General features: G+C 44.9%; 1 protein-coding gene across 1 annotated transcript in view; it reads right to left on the minus strand.

Moving 5' to 3' along the window:
• The window catches only part of tmeff1a (transmembrane protein with EGF-like and two follistatin-like domains 1a), a 69,266-nt gene that overhangs the window by 7,311 nt on the left and 47,734 nt on the right, over nucleotides 1-14,221 (minus strand). Inside the window, exons 5-7 of the mRNA XM_041948366.1 lie at nucleotides 11,150-11,246; nucleotides 9,928-10,076; nucleotides 1,273-1,332 (exon numbers count right to left, since the gene is read on the minus strand). Coding sequence (XP_041804300.1) covers nucleotides 1,273-1,332; nucleotides 9,928-10,076; nucleotides 11,150-11,246 — 306 coding nt within the window. The remainder of the gene's footprint in view (nucleotides 1-1,272; nucleotides 1,333-9,927; nucleotides 10,077-11,149; nucleotides 11,247-14,221) is intronic.

Raw genomic sequence — 14,221 nt, forward strand, 5'->3', positions numbered from 1 at the left:
TTTACCATCAGCTGCATTAAAGGCAGCAAAGTGGATTTACAACTCGGTTATATGATCTGAGTACAGATTAACACAGAGCCTGGGGGGTCGCTAACGAGGTGAGTGAATCTCTTTAGCCGCGCTGGCAGCGTAGCTCCAGGGTAAAGATGTCTGAAATATCTGAAACAAGTATTTCAACAAGCACTGGATGGATTATTATGACATCTGGTTCAGATGTTCCCCAGAAGGTGAACTCTGGACTTTTGTGATCCTCTGACTTTTCATGTAGCGCCACCACCAGGTCAACATTGTACACGCTCTCATACTTTGGTTTAGGACCAAACACCTGCAAAACTGATGACGCTCCCATCATGTTAGAGATGTCTGACTGCGGGTCCAGTGTTCACGTTTAGTGTGAGCGCGACACTGCGGACGTCAGTCAATCCAAACCGTGAACGGAGCATTAAAGTCGCAGCTTCTGGACGTGCAGGAAAGACGGCTAAAACGTGCAGAGCTACCAGTGGGAATCACAAACGATCCGATTTGTGTATCTCGCTGCCCCTGATGAGCTCACTGAGTTGTTGCCCACGGCGATGCTTCGGTTTCTTGACTTCCTCTTAGCGAGCTTGTCTCGCAGTTATCAGCCTGGTGGGTAAAGTGTGATTATTACTGATAGAAAGTTGGAAGAACTTATTGGCTTTCCCCTCGTGGTCGTTCGGGAGTAGCTCATTATCACCTTGTTTACTTCCTGCTATGGTTGTCATTGTTTGGTTTAGTCACATGACACAGCCATGTCACAGTTCAGAGGTTATGATCAGGAAGTCCTTTGGTTGTTACGTTACATGTGATCATCTGCAGCTAGTTTGTCCTCAGTTTGAGTCTTGCAGCTTGTAAGTTACAGTTACAGTTAATTAAAGTACTCCAGAGTCATGTGACACATTCTGGTGTGTTCTATTCAATATTTTGTTTATTTACATGTAAGTTCATGTTAAACTAGCTATGAGTGGCTCTGCTGTTTCCTGTTGTCATAGCTGTGACAGCGGTCATGTATGCCAGTGCAGACATTTACAAGTTACATGCAGTTTTTTACACGTCACTTGAAAGTGGTCTTTGTTAGAACGTTGCAGCCATCGTTAGCATCATTTCATGCGTCATGTCGTTTGAACAGCAGGAACTGATGCTGTTCATCTTTCTGCGTCATTTCAGTTTCAGCTTTCTCTTGAAGCCCGTCAGCTGTCTGTCGACACACACACACACACACATACACACACACCAGGAACAGAAGAGCCTTACCTAAGACCTTTACTTTGAAAGGACTGCTGTCGTCTTTCTTCCCCAGTTTCTCTTTATCAGCTGTGGAGGAAACAGATGTCAGTTACAGTTACAGTTACAGTTACTCTGAATAAGTAACGTGGTGAAAAAAGACATGAACAGATTTGAGCCCTTTGCATGTGTGCGTGTGTGTGTGCGAGTGCGTGCGTGAGTGCGAGTGCGTGTGTGTGTGTGTGTGTGTGTGCGTGCGTGAGTGCGAGTGCGTGCGTGAGTGCGAGTGCGTGTGTGTGTGTGTGTGTGTGCGAGTGTGTGTGTGTGTGTGTGTGCGTGCGAGTGCGTGTGTGTGTGAGTGCGAGTGCGAGTGCGTGTGTGTGTGTGTGCGAGTGTGTGCGTGAGTGCGAGTGCGTGTGTGTGTGTGTGTGTGTGCGAGTGTGTGTGTGTGTGTGTGCGTGTGTGCGAGTGCGTGTGTGTGTGTGTGCGTGTGTGTGACGACAAACAAAACAAAGAAAGAGGCAGCATGTTTGCTGTCTTCATGCTGTCTGCAGGAGGAGGAGCTGCTGGGGATGTTATACAGTGCACACACACACACACACACACACACTCGCACGCACACACACACACACACACGCACTCGCACTCACGCACACACTCGCACTCACACACACACGCACTCGCACGCACACACACACACACACACACACACACACACTCACTCACTCATCCATTTTTAATGCTTCTTCTTTCCTGAGGAACTATTGACACAACTCTCTCTCTCCTTCTTTCTGTCTTTTCCTCCCCCACCCTCCCACTCCTCATCCTCCATCCCTCCTCACATTTCTCCCTCTGCCATTTCTTCCTCATCATCATCCCTCTCTCTCTCTCTCTCTCTCTCTCTCTGTCTGTCTCTCTGTCTATCTCTCTCTCTCTGTCTGTCTGTCTCTCACCCTTCCTCCCCCTCCTTCTTTCTCTCTTTGTGTTATCAAAGGACACAGAAAAGCGAAAACATGGCATGAGAAGAAACACTGATTGCATAACAAGAAGAACAAACGGAGCGGAGGGCGTCGGTTTGTCTGTGGTGAGAAAGCAAACCGAGAAACTGCAGACTGGATGAGGATGGTAGTAGATTTAGATGATGTCGTGTTCACACTACTCGTCATCAGCCTGATAACAGCCGGCGGCGGTTTTATTCTGCCGGTGAGTCACGTGGTCGACAGTCGACGCCTCGCAACGCCGCGACAGAAACAAATGATCGATCGAGGGCCGTCGTGTCTCTGGAATCACCTGCTGATCTGACAGAGACCACCTGAACAAAAACACCTGTAGTCTGAAACCACCTGCTGATCCTCAGCGGCTCAGAAAGCGATCTGGTGAGTGATCTGTATGCGTGACGTGAACCCGTGGTAACACGTCAGCAGGTTGAGTTCTTCTCACCTTATGATGTGTCCTATGTCGTGTTCTGTAGAAGCTGTGTGACGCAGCCATCCTGCAGCGTTCTTCATGATGTTTCTGCTCAAGACGCCTCTTTTCTGTCGCTCATTATTCTGAACATTTGCTCTCTTTTAACACTAATAATGCTCATAGTTATTTCTAATGGTGGAATGTAACTGTAATGTAACTTAAATTAAATTTAAAGGTGGTTTTACTTGAGTATTTCCATTATGTGTTTAAATGCTGTACATTTATCGGACATAGTTACTTCCAATTTTACGTAGCACAACTTAGTTTTTCTTCTTATCTCTCCCGTTAAGCATGTCACAACCCTGCAGCCTGCACTGACGCTACATGAAGAGCTCAGTCATTCCTCTCACTGCTAGCTGGTAGTCACCCCAGGCGAGCCTGATGGAGCTGTGCAGCTCTTTGGACACTGACTCAATTATTGACTTTCACTTGAGGACGTTTCTCAGACCTCAGGCCGCTTCCTCTGGAGTCGCTGCAGGCTTCATGCGGCTCGTTCACACCTGCAAACACGCTCAAAAGTTCTGCTAACGTCAGCATGTTTAGATGCTAACGACGGAAATGCTAGTATGCTGATGTTTAGCAGGTATAATGTTCACCATCTTAGTTTAGCATGCTAGCATGCTAATTTAACACAAAGTGCCGCTGAGGCTGATGGGAATGTTGTTAGATTTGTGGGTATTTTGTCATAAAACAAAGTGTTGAACAAATTCAAGCTTTAACCTGATGATGGCGCTGGATGAAATGAAGCTTGAAGAAGAGTTTAAAATTCATCCTCTGGGGACATGAATGTGTGAACTGTATTTCACAACAATCCATCCAATAGTTGTTGAGATATTTCAATTAATACATATTGCTGCTAAAACTCATTGATCACTGAAGTTGACGCTGAATATCTGAAGCAAACACCACGTCAATCCATCAGAAACTGCAAATACAGGTACCAGTTTTTCTGATTTGTTCTGATCGGCTGATAAAGTGTGTGGGGGGATATTTAATTTCAGTGCTGGATCAAACACCAGAGCTCACTGACTGCCAAGACAGAAGGAAAAAGCTTAAAACTGCAGTTTTATCCTCCAGAAACAATAAAAAATAACTGAATTTCTTTGCTGTGACAACAGTTCAAATCAAATCCTTTGACTCGGGTTTGTGGTGTTTGGTGAATGTTGGCCCGACGCCTCGAGGAGACAGCAGATCAGGAGAGAGGGCAGCTGCTCCTCACCTCAGGGTGCTAGACACCCACATACCCACCCCACCCGCCACCTCCCTGAGCCAATCAGACGCTTGGTCACCGGCCACCCGAAAGCCATAACGGCTGACAAGGAATCCATAAATCCTGCCGGGCCGCCGTCTCCTGCCAACCCCCGCAGAGACAGAGCTCAGAGTGTCTCCAATGAGACGACACATCGTGATTCAAGGTGAGTCCGTCAACATAAATCAGATGTTCGTGGAGGATGTACCGAGACTGTGTGCTGGCACAGGCTGAAAAACATTCGACGGCAAACTGTGACTGCAAATGAGGTTTGAACGGAAGACTCCCACCACCCCCCCCCCTCTGAAAAATCATAAAAGCTTTTCTTCTCCTCCTTAAAAGCTGTTGTGAATGAATGAAATGCAAATGTTTCACAGTTTGGTAACTAGGTTTTGAGACTAACAGACAAATGAGACAACCGTAAAAAAAATGTGCAATTCTACCAAATGTTGGCGTCTGACGTCTGGTCAGATCCTCTTCATGCACTCTTTCAATCTGTGAACTTGTTTTTTAAGAGGGGCAGAGAAGAGAAGACTGAGTCTTTTCCACTTTTTGCCTCTAATCCATATCCTGATCCTTCAGCTGTGTTTGAAATGGTGCACACATGACTTAAAGTGAGGCTCAGGTCCGCATCAGTAAAACAATATAATATTCATAGTTTTCATCAGCTGAGAATAAGAGTCGTTGTGTTTTTGTGACCTTAGAATGAGTCTTTATATCTACAGAGGAAGCAGCTCCTCGTCCACGGAGTCCGCCATGTTTCTCCAGGAGCCCAAACTCTAAAGCATCGATAATTCTAATCCAATAATAAAAGATATATCATTCAGAAACAGGCCATTCTGCATAATGAGGACTTTTACTTGTGGTACTTTGAGTACACTTGATGTTAATCCTTTTGCCTTTTTTCTAACATATGAACGCAGGACTGAGAGTATTTCTACACTGAGGTATTACTTCTTACTGAGAGTAACAGATCTGAGTACTTCCTGCTGAGCTTTGAACCACAACAAGCTCGCTCTCAGTTTCTGGCCTGGAAAAGCTGATTTCTGACAGAGTAAAACCTGCACAGACGTATGAACCAGCAGTTAGTCTTGACCAAATAATTCCTCAGGGAACGAGGTGGGGATTAATGCCTGGTGTAATCAAAGCTCCGCTTCCATGGAAACAACCTCATGCTTGGTTTGTGGGTTAATTGAAAACGCTGGTGATTAGACATACATTTGTCTGACACGGTTTCAATAATGAGGCGGATTTATGGACGAGATGAAACAGTCACAGTTGTGCAGTCAGCAGTGTTCACGGAGGGCGAAACAACATCAATCCTGCGTTTTACTACATCAGCAAGTTAATGTGGAATAATGATCCCCGTCTACAGCACTTAAATGATGCTGGAGGTGGAGGAATTAAACAGTGAGGAGCAATATCTGTGATTCAGGGAGAATTATAGACGCAGATTTAAACCAAATGAAGGTTTCTTCTCAGCGAATGTGAGAGACTGAACGATGTCGGGTAGAGGAAGCAGAGTTCCCTGCTGTTGAATGGAAACCTTGAATTTCAAGGACAGAAAGAAAGAAAACAAGAACGACGGGCATAAAAATAAGGAGACAGAAATCTGGGAATGTATGTAGAGAGATGTACGAGAGTAAAAAAGTGGGAAGGATAGAAAACCAGGAAAGAAGGACAAAAGAAAAATGGATGACAAGGAAGAAACATTTAAAGAAAAGAAGAAAAACAAGGGAAGTAAAGAACGACACATGAGATGAAAGTAAAAAGTAGGAAAGTCAAAATGAAAAACGAATGAGGGAAAAGATGAAAAGATTAAAGGAAAGAAGGAGTGAGAAATGACGGAAGAAAGACAAGAGACATGAAAGAAGAAAAAAGGAAAGAGAATAAAAGACACAAGGAAAGTGAGAGGGGACAGAAACACTGAAAGAATAGCCAGAAAGAAAGAAAGAAAGAAAGAAAGAAATATAAAAGGAAGAAAGGAGGAAGGACCAGTGCTTTAAGTGGGCCGGTGTGGAGTACCAGCACTTCTTAGGTTCACATGAGCCCATCATATCCCCTCTTGTTGTATTTCTCTCTTGCGCTTTGTGATATTTATACTCCTGTGGCTATGCTATTACCCAGTGTGCACTGGTACGCGCCACACGCCCCCCCCCCCCCCCCCCCCCCCCCGCGAGGCGTTCACTTGTAATGAGGTCTGACAAAAAGGACGTGAAGAAGACATCTCGACGACGTTCAATGCAAACATTAGCGCGAGTTGAAACCAGTTGAACCCGCTAATGTTGGCGTGGCTCCAAAAGGCCCAGAAGAGAACCTGGACTGGTGCTGGACCCGGTGAAGATGACACAGGACGACACACAGACGTCAACGGTAATCTTGCAAGTGACGAGCAGCCAGCTAGCAGTAACGTTAGCGCTTTTGCTAACACAGACGTGGCTTCTGATTCACCTGTTGACAGGAAGGTCAACAATAACTCCAGAGAACAAGAACGAATAAGACCAGATAAGGTATTTTTATCTCACAGAATGAGCGGCTTATAATTAAGGACAAAAGGCGGGGGTGCAAGGTATGTAGTAAAGTTAATGCAAACTACTTGAGCCCCCCCCATCCAAGTGAACAAACAGAATTTATCTGGAAAGTTTCATACTCAATGAAAACAAATTTCTTTTTAAAAATCAGGATCATGTCCTAGTATTTAAATACATCACTGAATGATCTGCCCACCGTCTAAGTTACCTAGCAACAGTCAAATAAGGGGAGTACTGGCACTTTTTTTTTCACTTAAAGCACTGGGAAGGACTGGAAAAACAGGAAAATGAGTAAAGAAGAAAGAAGAATGACAAAAAATGAAAACAAGAAGGAAAGAAATGGAGAAATAAGGAAAGAAGAAGAAGAACACAAATTAAAGAAAGGAAGGGAAGAAAAAAACAGAAAAAACAGAAGGAAGGAAAAAAGAACAAACACACTCATTTCCTCCTTCTAAGGAATAATTAGGAAAAAACAAAAAACAGCAACCGTACACTCACAACTCTGCACAATCATCAATTTATTTCTGCGAGCTTTCGGTTTGTGACCTTCAGGCAGGCACACTGAGTGAATGTGGCTGTAGATGAAGGATTCAGGCCCTTCACTTGATTGCATAATGCCAGACACCTGTGTTGACATGAGGCTACGAGGATATCATGGAGAGTGTAGTCCTACATCAGATACAGCCTTAGACAGAGTCTACTGAAACCAAGATACATAAAAACATCATTTCATCAATAAATCAATACATCAGTATCTCAAAATAATTTACAATTAAATAAATTTTAACAACACAATAGAAAGAAGCGACATTTTTTATGCAAACATCAGGTAAAGACCATCACAGAGCACAGTGTAGCCAAAATAAATTGATGATTGTACAGAGTTGTGAGTGTGCGGTTGCTGTTTTTTGGTTTTTTCCAGTGTCATAGTTCAGCTCCAGCAACTCTAAGAAGAATCTTGTCCACGGATGAGCGGTGCCTTTTTCATTAAGGAATAATTAGGAGAAAAGAAAAACACGAATGAAAGTAAAAAACTACGAAGGGGCAATGGAAAGAAAAGAAAAAAGGAAACGACAGACACAGCTGTCAGATAAATGTAACACAGTAAAAAGCACAACATTTCTCTGTGAAACGCAGCAAAGGAAGTAAAAAGTCTGCAAAAAATACTCGACGAAAGAAGTAAAGCTTGAATCCAGAGACTCAGAGACTCTGAGCGTCTTCTTCCATCTGAGGATCAGTGAGTCTTCATGGTGAAGAATGGACCTCATCATGATTCACAGAGGTCATGGTGGCCATTTCTGAAGCTCAGCAGGACGCGATGGAGGGATTTTCCAATGTGGAAACAATAAAACGGTGATAGAGGCATCAGCCTCTGTCTGCACGCAAGCTGAAGAGGCCGACACCCGCCCTCGAACGCACTCCAGTCGAGGTCAAAGGTCGACACTGTGAGCGCTTAGTGCTGCAATCTGCATCATTTACACTCAGCAACAGGATAACAGCGTCACTGAGCTGTGTGCAAACACGCCACGGGTTCTACAGATGGAAGCATCCAGGCGGGCTGCGTGAGGCGGGCTGCGTGAGGCGGGCTGCGTGAGGCGGGCTGCGTGAGGCAGGCCAGCTCCCAAAGAACCGCAGGAAAACACAAAACTAGATCAAACTGAGAGGAAACGTACAAAGAAAAGCTCAAATCAAGCTGCCATTGAACACTGAATGGCTCATTTTAACGTGTAACACACATCATCATCACGCTCACCAGAAACGCTTTCTGTTATGAGCGTCTTTAAATTCAACGCTCCTCATTGGCTGAACGATATGTTGGCGCTTCCCGCCGGCCGCCACAGAGCTCCACCTGACCGCTCATTCACGTCAGTAAACAGCGTGATGACTGAGAGCTGGACAGATTGCAGAAGGCTGGTGGTCTTCAATCAGTGGACAAGCCTCAGCCACGCCGCTCAGCAGCGAATGTTTCCACTAACAGGAAGTGTGACAGATCCTCCTCCGCCGAGCCGCAGAGCTCCAGCACCGTCCAAAAACTACTAAAAACACGTCAGCGAGCCTCAGAGTTGTCAAAGTCAAAGTCAAAGTCAGCTTTATTGTCAATTCTGCAGTATGTACAGGACAAACAGAGAATCGAAATTGCTTTACTCTTCAACCCTTTGTGACAGGACATATATTAAAAAAGAGATAAATAAAAACTGTACAATCTAAACAATGAAACATTGAGAATGTAATAGTGCAAATGCTCTGCTGACATTGTTCTTCATCACCATGAACACACACGCTGTAGCTTACTCTGCCTCAGTCTCACACACACACCGTCCCGCTGCCACAAACACGCACCACAGCACCAAACGTGGATTAATCCGCCGCTGAAAGTAGTCCCAACAGATGCTCCAATTTCCTCCTGTTTCCTGTTTGTTTGTCGTGTTTTCGTTTAAACTTTTAGGAAGAAAAACGTGGCTGGTTTGTGTGTGTTTCAGAGTGTGTGTTTGTTGTGTGTATTTTCAGTGTGTGTGTTTGTTGTGTGTATTTCCAGTGTGTGTTTGTTGTGTGTATTTTCACAGTGTGTGTGTTTCTTGTGTGTATTTTCAGTGTGTGTGTTTGTTGTGTGTATTTCCAGTGTGTGTTTGTTGTGTGTATTTTCAGTGTGTGTGTTTGTTGTGTGTATTTTCAGTGTGTGTTTGTTGTGTGTATTTTCAGTGTGTGTGTTTGTTGTGTGTATTTCCAGTGTGTGTTTGTTGTGTGTATTTTCAGTGTGTGTGTTTGTTGTGTGTATTTCCAGTGTGTGTGTTTGTTGTGTGTATTTCCAGTGTGTGTTTGTTGTGTGTATTTTCAGTGTGTGTGTTTGTTTTGTGTATTTTCACAGTGTGTGTTTGTTGTGTGTATTTTCAGTGTGTGTGTTTGTTGTGTGTATTTTCACAGTGTGTGTGTTTGTTGTGTGTATTTCCAGTGTGTGTGTTTGTTGTGTGTATTTCCAGTGTGTGTTTGTTGTGTGTATTTTCAGTGTGTGTGTTTGTTGTGTGTATTTCCAGTGTGTGTGTTTGTTGTGTGTATTTCCAGTGTGTGTTTGTTGTGTGTATTTTCAGTGTGTGTGTTTGTTGTGTGTATTTCCAGTGTGTGTTTGTTGTGTGTATTTTCAGTGTGTGTGTTTGTTGTGTGTATTTCCAGTGTGTGTTTGTTGTGTGTATTTTCAGTGTGTGTGTTTGTTGTGTGTATTTCCAGTGTGTGTTTGTTGTGTGTATTTTCAGTGTGTTTGTTTGTTGTGTGTATTTTCAGTGTGTGTGTTTGTTGTGTGTATTTTCAGTGTGTGTGTTTGTTTTGTGTATTTTCAGTGTGTGTGTTTGTTGTGTGTATTTTCAGTGTGTGTGTGTGTGTGTGTAGAAAGCAGCAGAGCCTTCACAGGTCATGTGACCTGTGTTTGATGACCCTCAGCCTTACCGGGGCACCTGCCCAGGTGTTTGACGTCGATCTGCTCCTGCTTCATGCACGACGCCTCTCGGACCAGACAGGGGTTGTTGTAGGAGTTCCCGTCGGTGGCGCAGACCGGGTTTTCGTTGTGGCCGCTGCAGTCGATGTTACATATGCACCTGAGGAGGAGAACGAATGTGGCGTCGGCACACGGCTGCTCTCATCAGCACTAAATCACCCGCCGGCACATTTAGAGACTCCTAAATGAAGACGCAGCTCATTAATTCACCGCAGGCTGAGATACAGTTCATGGAGTCTGAAGACCTTTTCACACACACAGATTCAGCTCAGAGTGAATGAGTCCAGAGATTCAGGAGAACAGTCCTCTTTCCAAACATCCCACCATCACAATCTATTTTCAACAAAGTCTGAGGAACTTCAGGAACTCTAGTTCTCACTTGTTTAAAATTCCCTTCGCTAAAATCCTTCCGAACACGTTTATAAGATGTTAATCTGTTGGTCGGTGTAGGGGCGCAGCATCAAGTGTGTGAGGGAGGTGGGCACTGAACGTCTCGTTTTGATAGAAATCAACTGATTCTGATTGATAAAAGATTCAATTAGATAAAAATATCAAGGTTGAGTTAAGATCTTTGCAAATGCAGTATTTGTTTTACTTTAAAATCCTCGCAAAACCATGAAAAATGATGAATCATTAGCAGAACAGTTGCCTTTGTATTTCCTGTCAGTCGACTAATTGATTACTTGATGGATCATTCCAGATGTTCGTGTCTTCTCTGCTGACATACGTCCATTTACAAACTGCAGGTGTGTTTACTTCCTGTCAGCCTCAGCTTTCTCCTCACAGAGCTTCATCACTTCACTTTTCTTTTTGTTCGTAGTATTTATTGATTTGTTGTGTAAAGTGATCATTTGATGGCTTAGATAACCGTTAGCGATATTAGCTCGTCACTCAGTGTAGCACAGTTAGCCTGATTTTTGCAGAGCTTAGCTAACTTAGCTAAGGTTCACAGAGAACCGATGAAGAGCGAAGGACCGAGCAGAACTGCCCTCCTCTTCAGCTTGACGGAGCTCTTCTTCATTTAGCCGCCGGCTAGGCGAGCTGACTGGCTAAACTTGCTATCTAAAGACATTGAGGTGATTATCAAAATGATCAACGAGCACAGAACAAAACATCACAAACTCTGTGTGTTTTTCCTGTAGCAGAGGGGGGGTGTTAGATCACAGCACTCACCAGACGTCCTCTGAGTCTTCATCACACTCGGCTCCATATTTACACGTGCTGCACTTGGTGAACTTCTTCCCGACGTCGGAGCCCGAACCTTCATCATCTGAGAAAAACGACAGAGAGGAAGAGGAGATACGGTTTGTCCTACAACGTGAAGCAGTTCTCGGCTGTCTGACGGGGGCTCAAAGACCCGTTTCTCAGTGCGTCTCTTCTTCCTCGCTGATGAAACGACGCGTTCTTCAAAGAAAACACAAAGAAGCAGCGACTGAATGCAGACGTTTATAAAAAAGGAAGGAATCGATCACATGAGTCCTGTTGTCAGCCCGTACTGACTGAAGTTTGAGTCTTCATTCATTCACTAAGGAAAGTGAGCAGAGTGTTATATTTAACTGGGGAAATTAAAGACATTTGGGGGGGTGGTTTGGATTCCTAATTGGAAACATGTTGGATGTTTCTATTGAGACAAACTCGTTTCTCCAGAGACTCAAAGTGGAGAAAGTGACTGAGACCTTTTCAGCGTTGAATATCTGAATCATTGAATTCTACGTTTTTCATCTTTTCTTTCAGCCTCGATGTGTTTCTGCTTCACCAGCCTCCTCGACTCACACAACATAATCAGATTTTATTATTATTATCATTGCACTCCTTCCAGAACAGTGACTTGATTTCATTTCCAAAACAACCTCCAGCTCGCATCAGTTTCTGAGCGCCGTTAACGCCGCCGCCGTCTCGAGCATCAACACACGACACGGCTCGCACACTTCCTATCAGACACGGCGGAGCCTGCGAAGAGACTCCTGAAGCTTGTCGGCCAAATGGAAACAGAGCCGCGCATTATCATCTTATGATGTTATTATCATTACGGGGGATGCGTTTAATGCCATCTCGCATGGCAGCGTCCATTTTCCAGCAGAGAGCGAGTTCAGAGCGGACGAGGCGGCAACAACCGGAACATCAAATATCAAAGAGCTGCGGGGATTATTCACGAGCGCCTTTCATCACGGGAGCCCCCCCTCCTGACTCATCCAGTGTCATTTTGTGAGGGAGCAGAGGAAAAGCCCGTGTTCACACAGAAGTTCAGTAAACCAGAGCAGCTGCTTCTCTGCAGCCTCGCTCCGAGAGCGAAGGCGAAAACGACGAGAGCAAAACACCTGGAACAAGCAGAGGCCACACATCGCCGCGGGAAACACAACCCGCCCAGCACGAGCAGCAGAAGAACACGTGACGAGTGTGTCAGCACGTCGAGGCTTTCTGGAGCTTTCGACCACATCTTCACGGCCTTCCTCAGCTGTGATCACATGACCCGAGGACGGAGCGACCGAGCAAACTCAACGCAGCTCCGACGGCTTTGAGCTGGATGACTGACAGCTGAGCGGCCGGCGAACGCCTGCACCAGGTGTGTGACGCCTGCCTCCCAGCAGCGTCTTTGACTGCAGGACTTTTACTTGTTACACAGTATTTTTACTATGTGGTACTTTTACAGTACTTTTATTTAAGTAAAGGATGTGAGTTCTTGGTCCACCACTGGAAATGAGAGTGGAGAGGTCTCACTCTGCTGCTGATTCCTTCTCAGATACTGTAAGAAAAAGCGACTTTAGGAGTGACAACATGATTAAAATGACGTGAGAGGATGGATGCTGGTGTGTGAGTGTGTGTGTGTGTGTGTGTGTGTGTGTGTGCACGCCTGCTGGCTGACAGATTGGCCCGCTGCGTGTGGATGTATTGAACATGGAGAGCTCAGCCGGGGCTCGGAGGCTGCAGATCGATCGACGAGGATCTGCAGCAGAGAGGCTCTTTGTTTGTGTTCGACTCCGCTGACGGCGGGAAGCTGCTGCTGCTTCACACACACTCAGCCCCCAACCAGACCGCACCAACATCCCCCGTCATGGTGCTCATCCAAAAAATATGAACCTTTAGTGAGGTTGGATTTGAAAAAGCCTACAAGTCCTCATTAGTCAGGGCAGAGTGGAGGAGGTGGTGGAGTGATGAAGGTGGAGGTGGAACGACACAGATCTTCACAGAGGACAGAATTACTGGATTTTAGGTGAAAAAAGGAAAATAACTTGTGATGTAATGACCACGACAGAATGAGCCCTGAGTCGACTGATAGAAGGTGTCTTTAAGATGCTTTAGAAAGATGAAATGATGCTAACAGTTGATATTAAGGTAAAATAAATCATCATTAATGCTCATTAGCATCAGTAATCGACGGCTCTATCAGTCATTAAAGCACTCAGTAAAGCCTTATTGTGCATATTCTCCAACTACTCGGACATTAACTCCCCTCGATAACCTCCTGATTACTGCTGCTGTTGTACATGAATTATTATTAACCCTTTTAATAACCTAATAAGTGCTTTATCATGACTAATAAAGAGCTAATATGCTACCAACGCACGCAGATAAGCAACAGTTAACAGTGTTTATGTGAACCTTAAACTAAAGTGTGACCAAGATAACTTTAAACCTTCACCGCAGTGAGACCTCAGCAGCAGTTAAAACCTGCAGCAGCACATGATGATGAGGCGTTCAAAGCTCAGATGATTCGCAGGATAAAGTCCAAACGCCACGAGGAGGTTTTCTTCAGGCAGATCAGCTCGCTTCAGAAAACCGAGCCAGACCTCATCATCGCAACATTTACTGTGAGGCTCAACATGGAGAACACACCCAAAGACACACACACACACACACACACACACACACACACACACACACACACGCACACGCACACACACACACACGCACACACACACACACACACACACAGAGGCAGCAGTCGGTTCATTAGAAGCAGCTACACACACGTATCCTGCAGGTTTATTCGGCCTCGTCAAACGTTAACAGGTGTATGATTTAAACTCTTTTAATGAGATTTTACAGTTTGCAAGCCGAGTAACGATAACTAGAGTTCATGAGTACATGAAGAAAGGACTCTCAGCCACGCTGCTGCCAGCTTTTCAATGCAGCTTCCTGCGCAACAGTTAGCTGGAGCTCGTTACGATGGAACCAATGACAACATGAGTAATGAATGCAGATCCAGCTGCACCCACATCGTAAACGGATGGTAGAAGACGAGAA

The sequence above is a fragment of the Chelmon rostratus genome, chromosome 12 (genome assembly GCF_017976325.1).
Source record: "Chelmon rostratus isolate fCheRos1 chromosome 12, fCheRos1.pri, whole genome shotgun sequence".
Taxonomy (NCBI): Eukaryota; Metazoa; Chordata; class Actinopteri; order Chaetodontiformes; family Chaetodontidae; genus Chelmon; species Chelmon rostratus.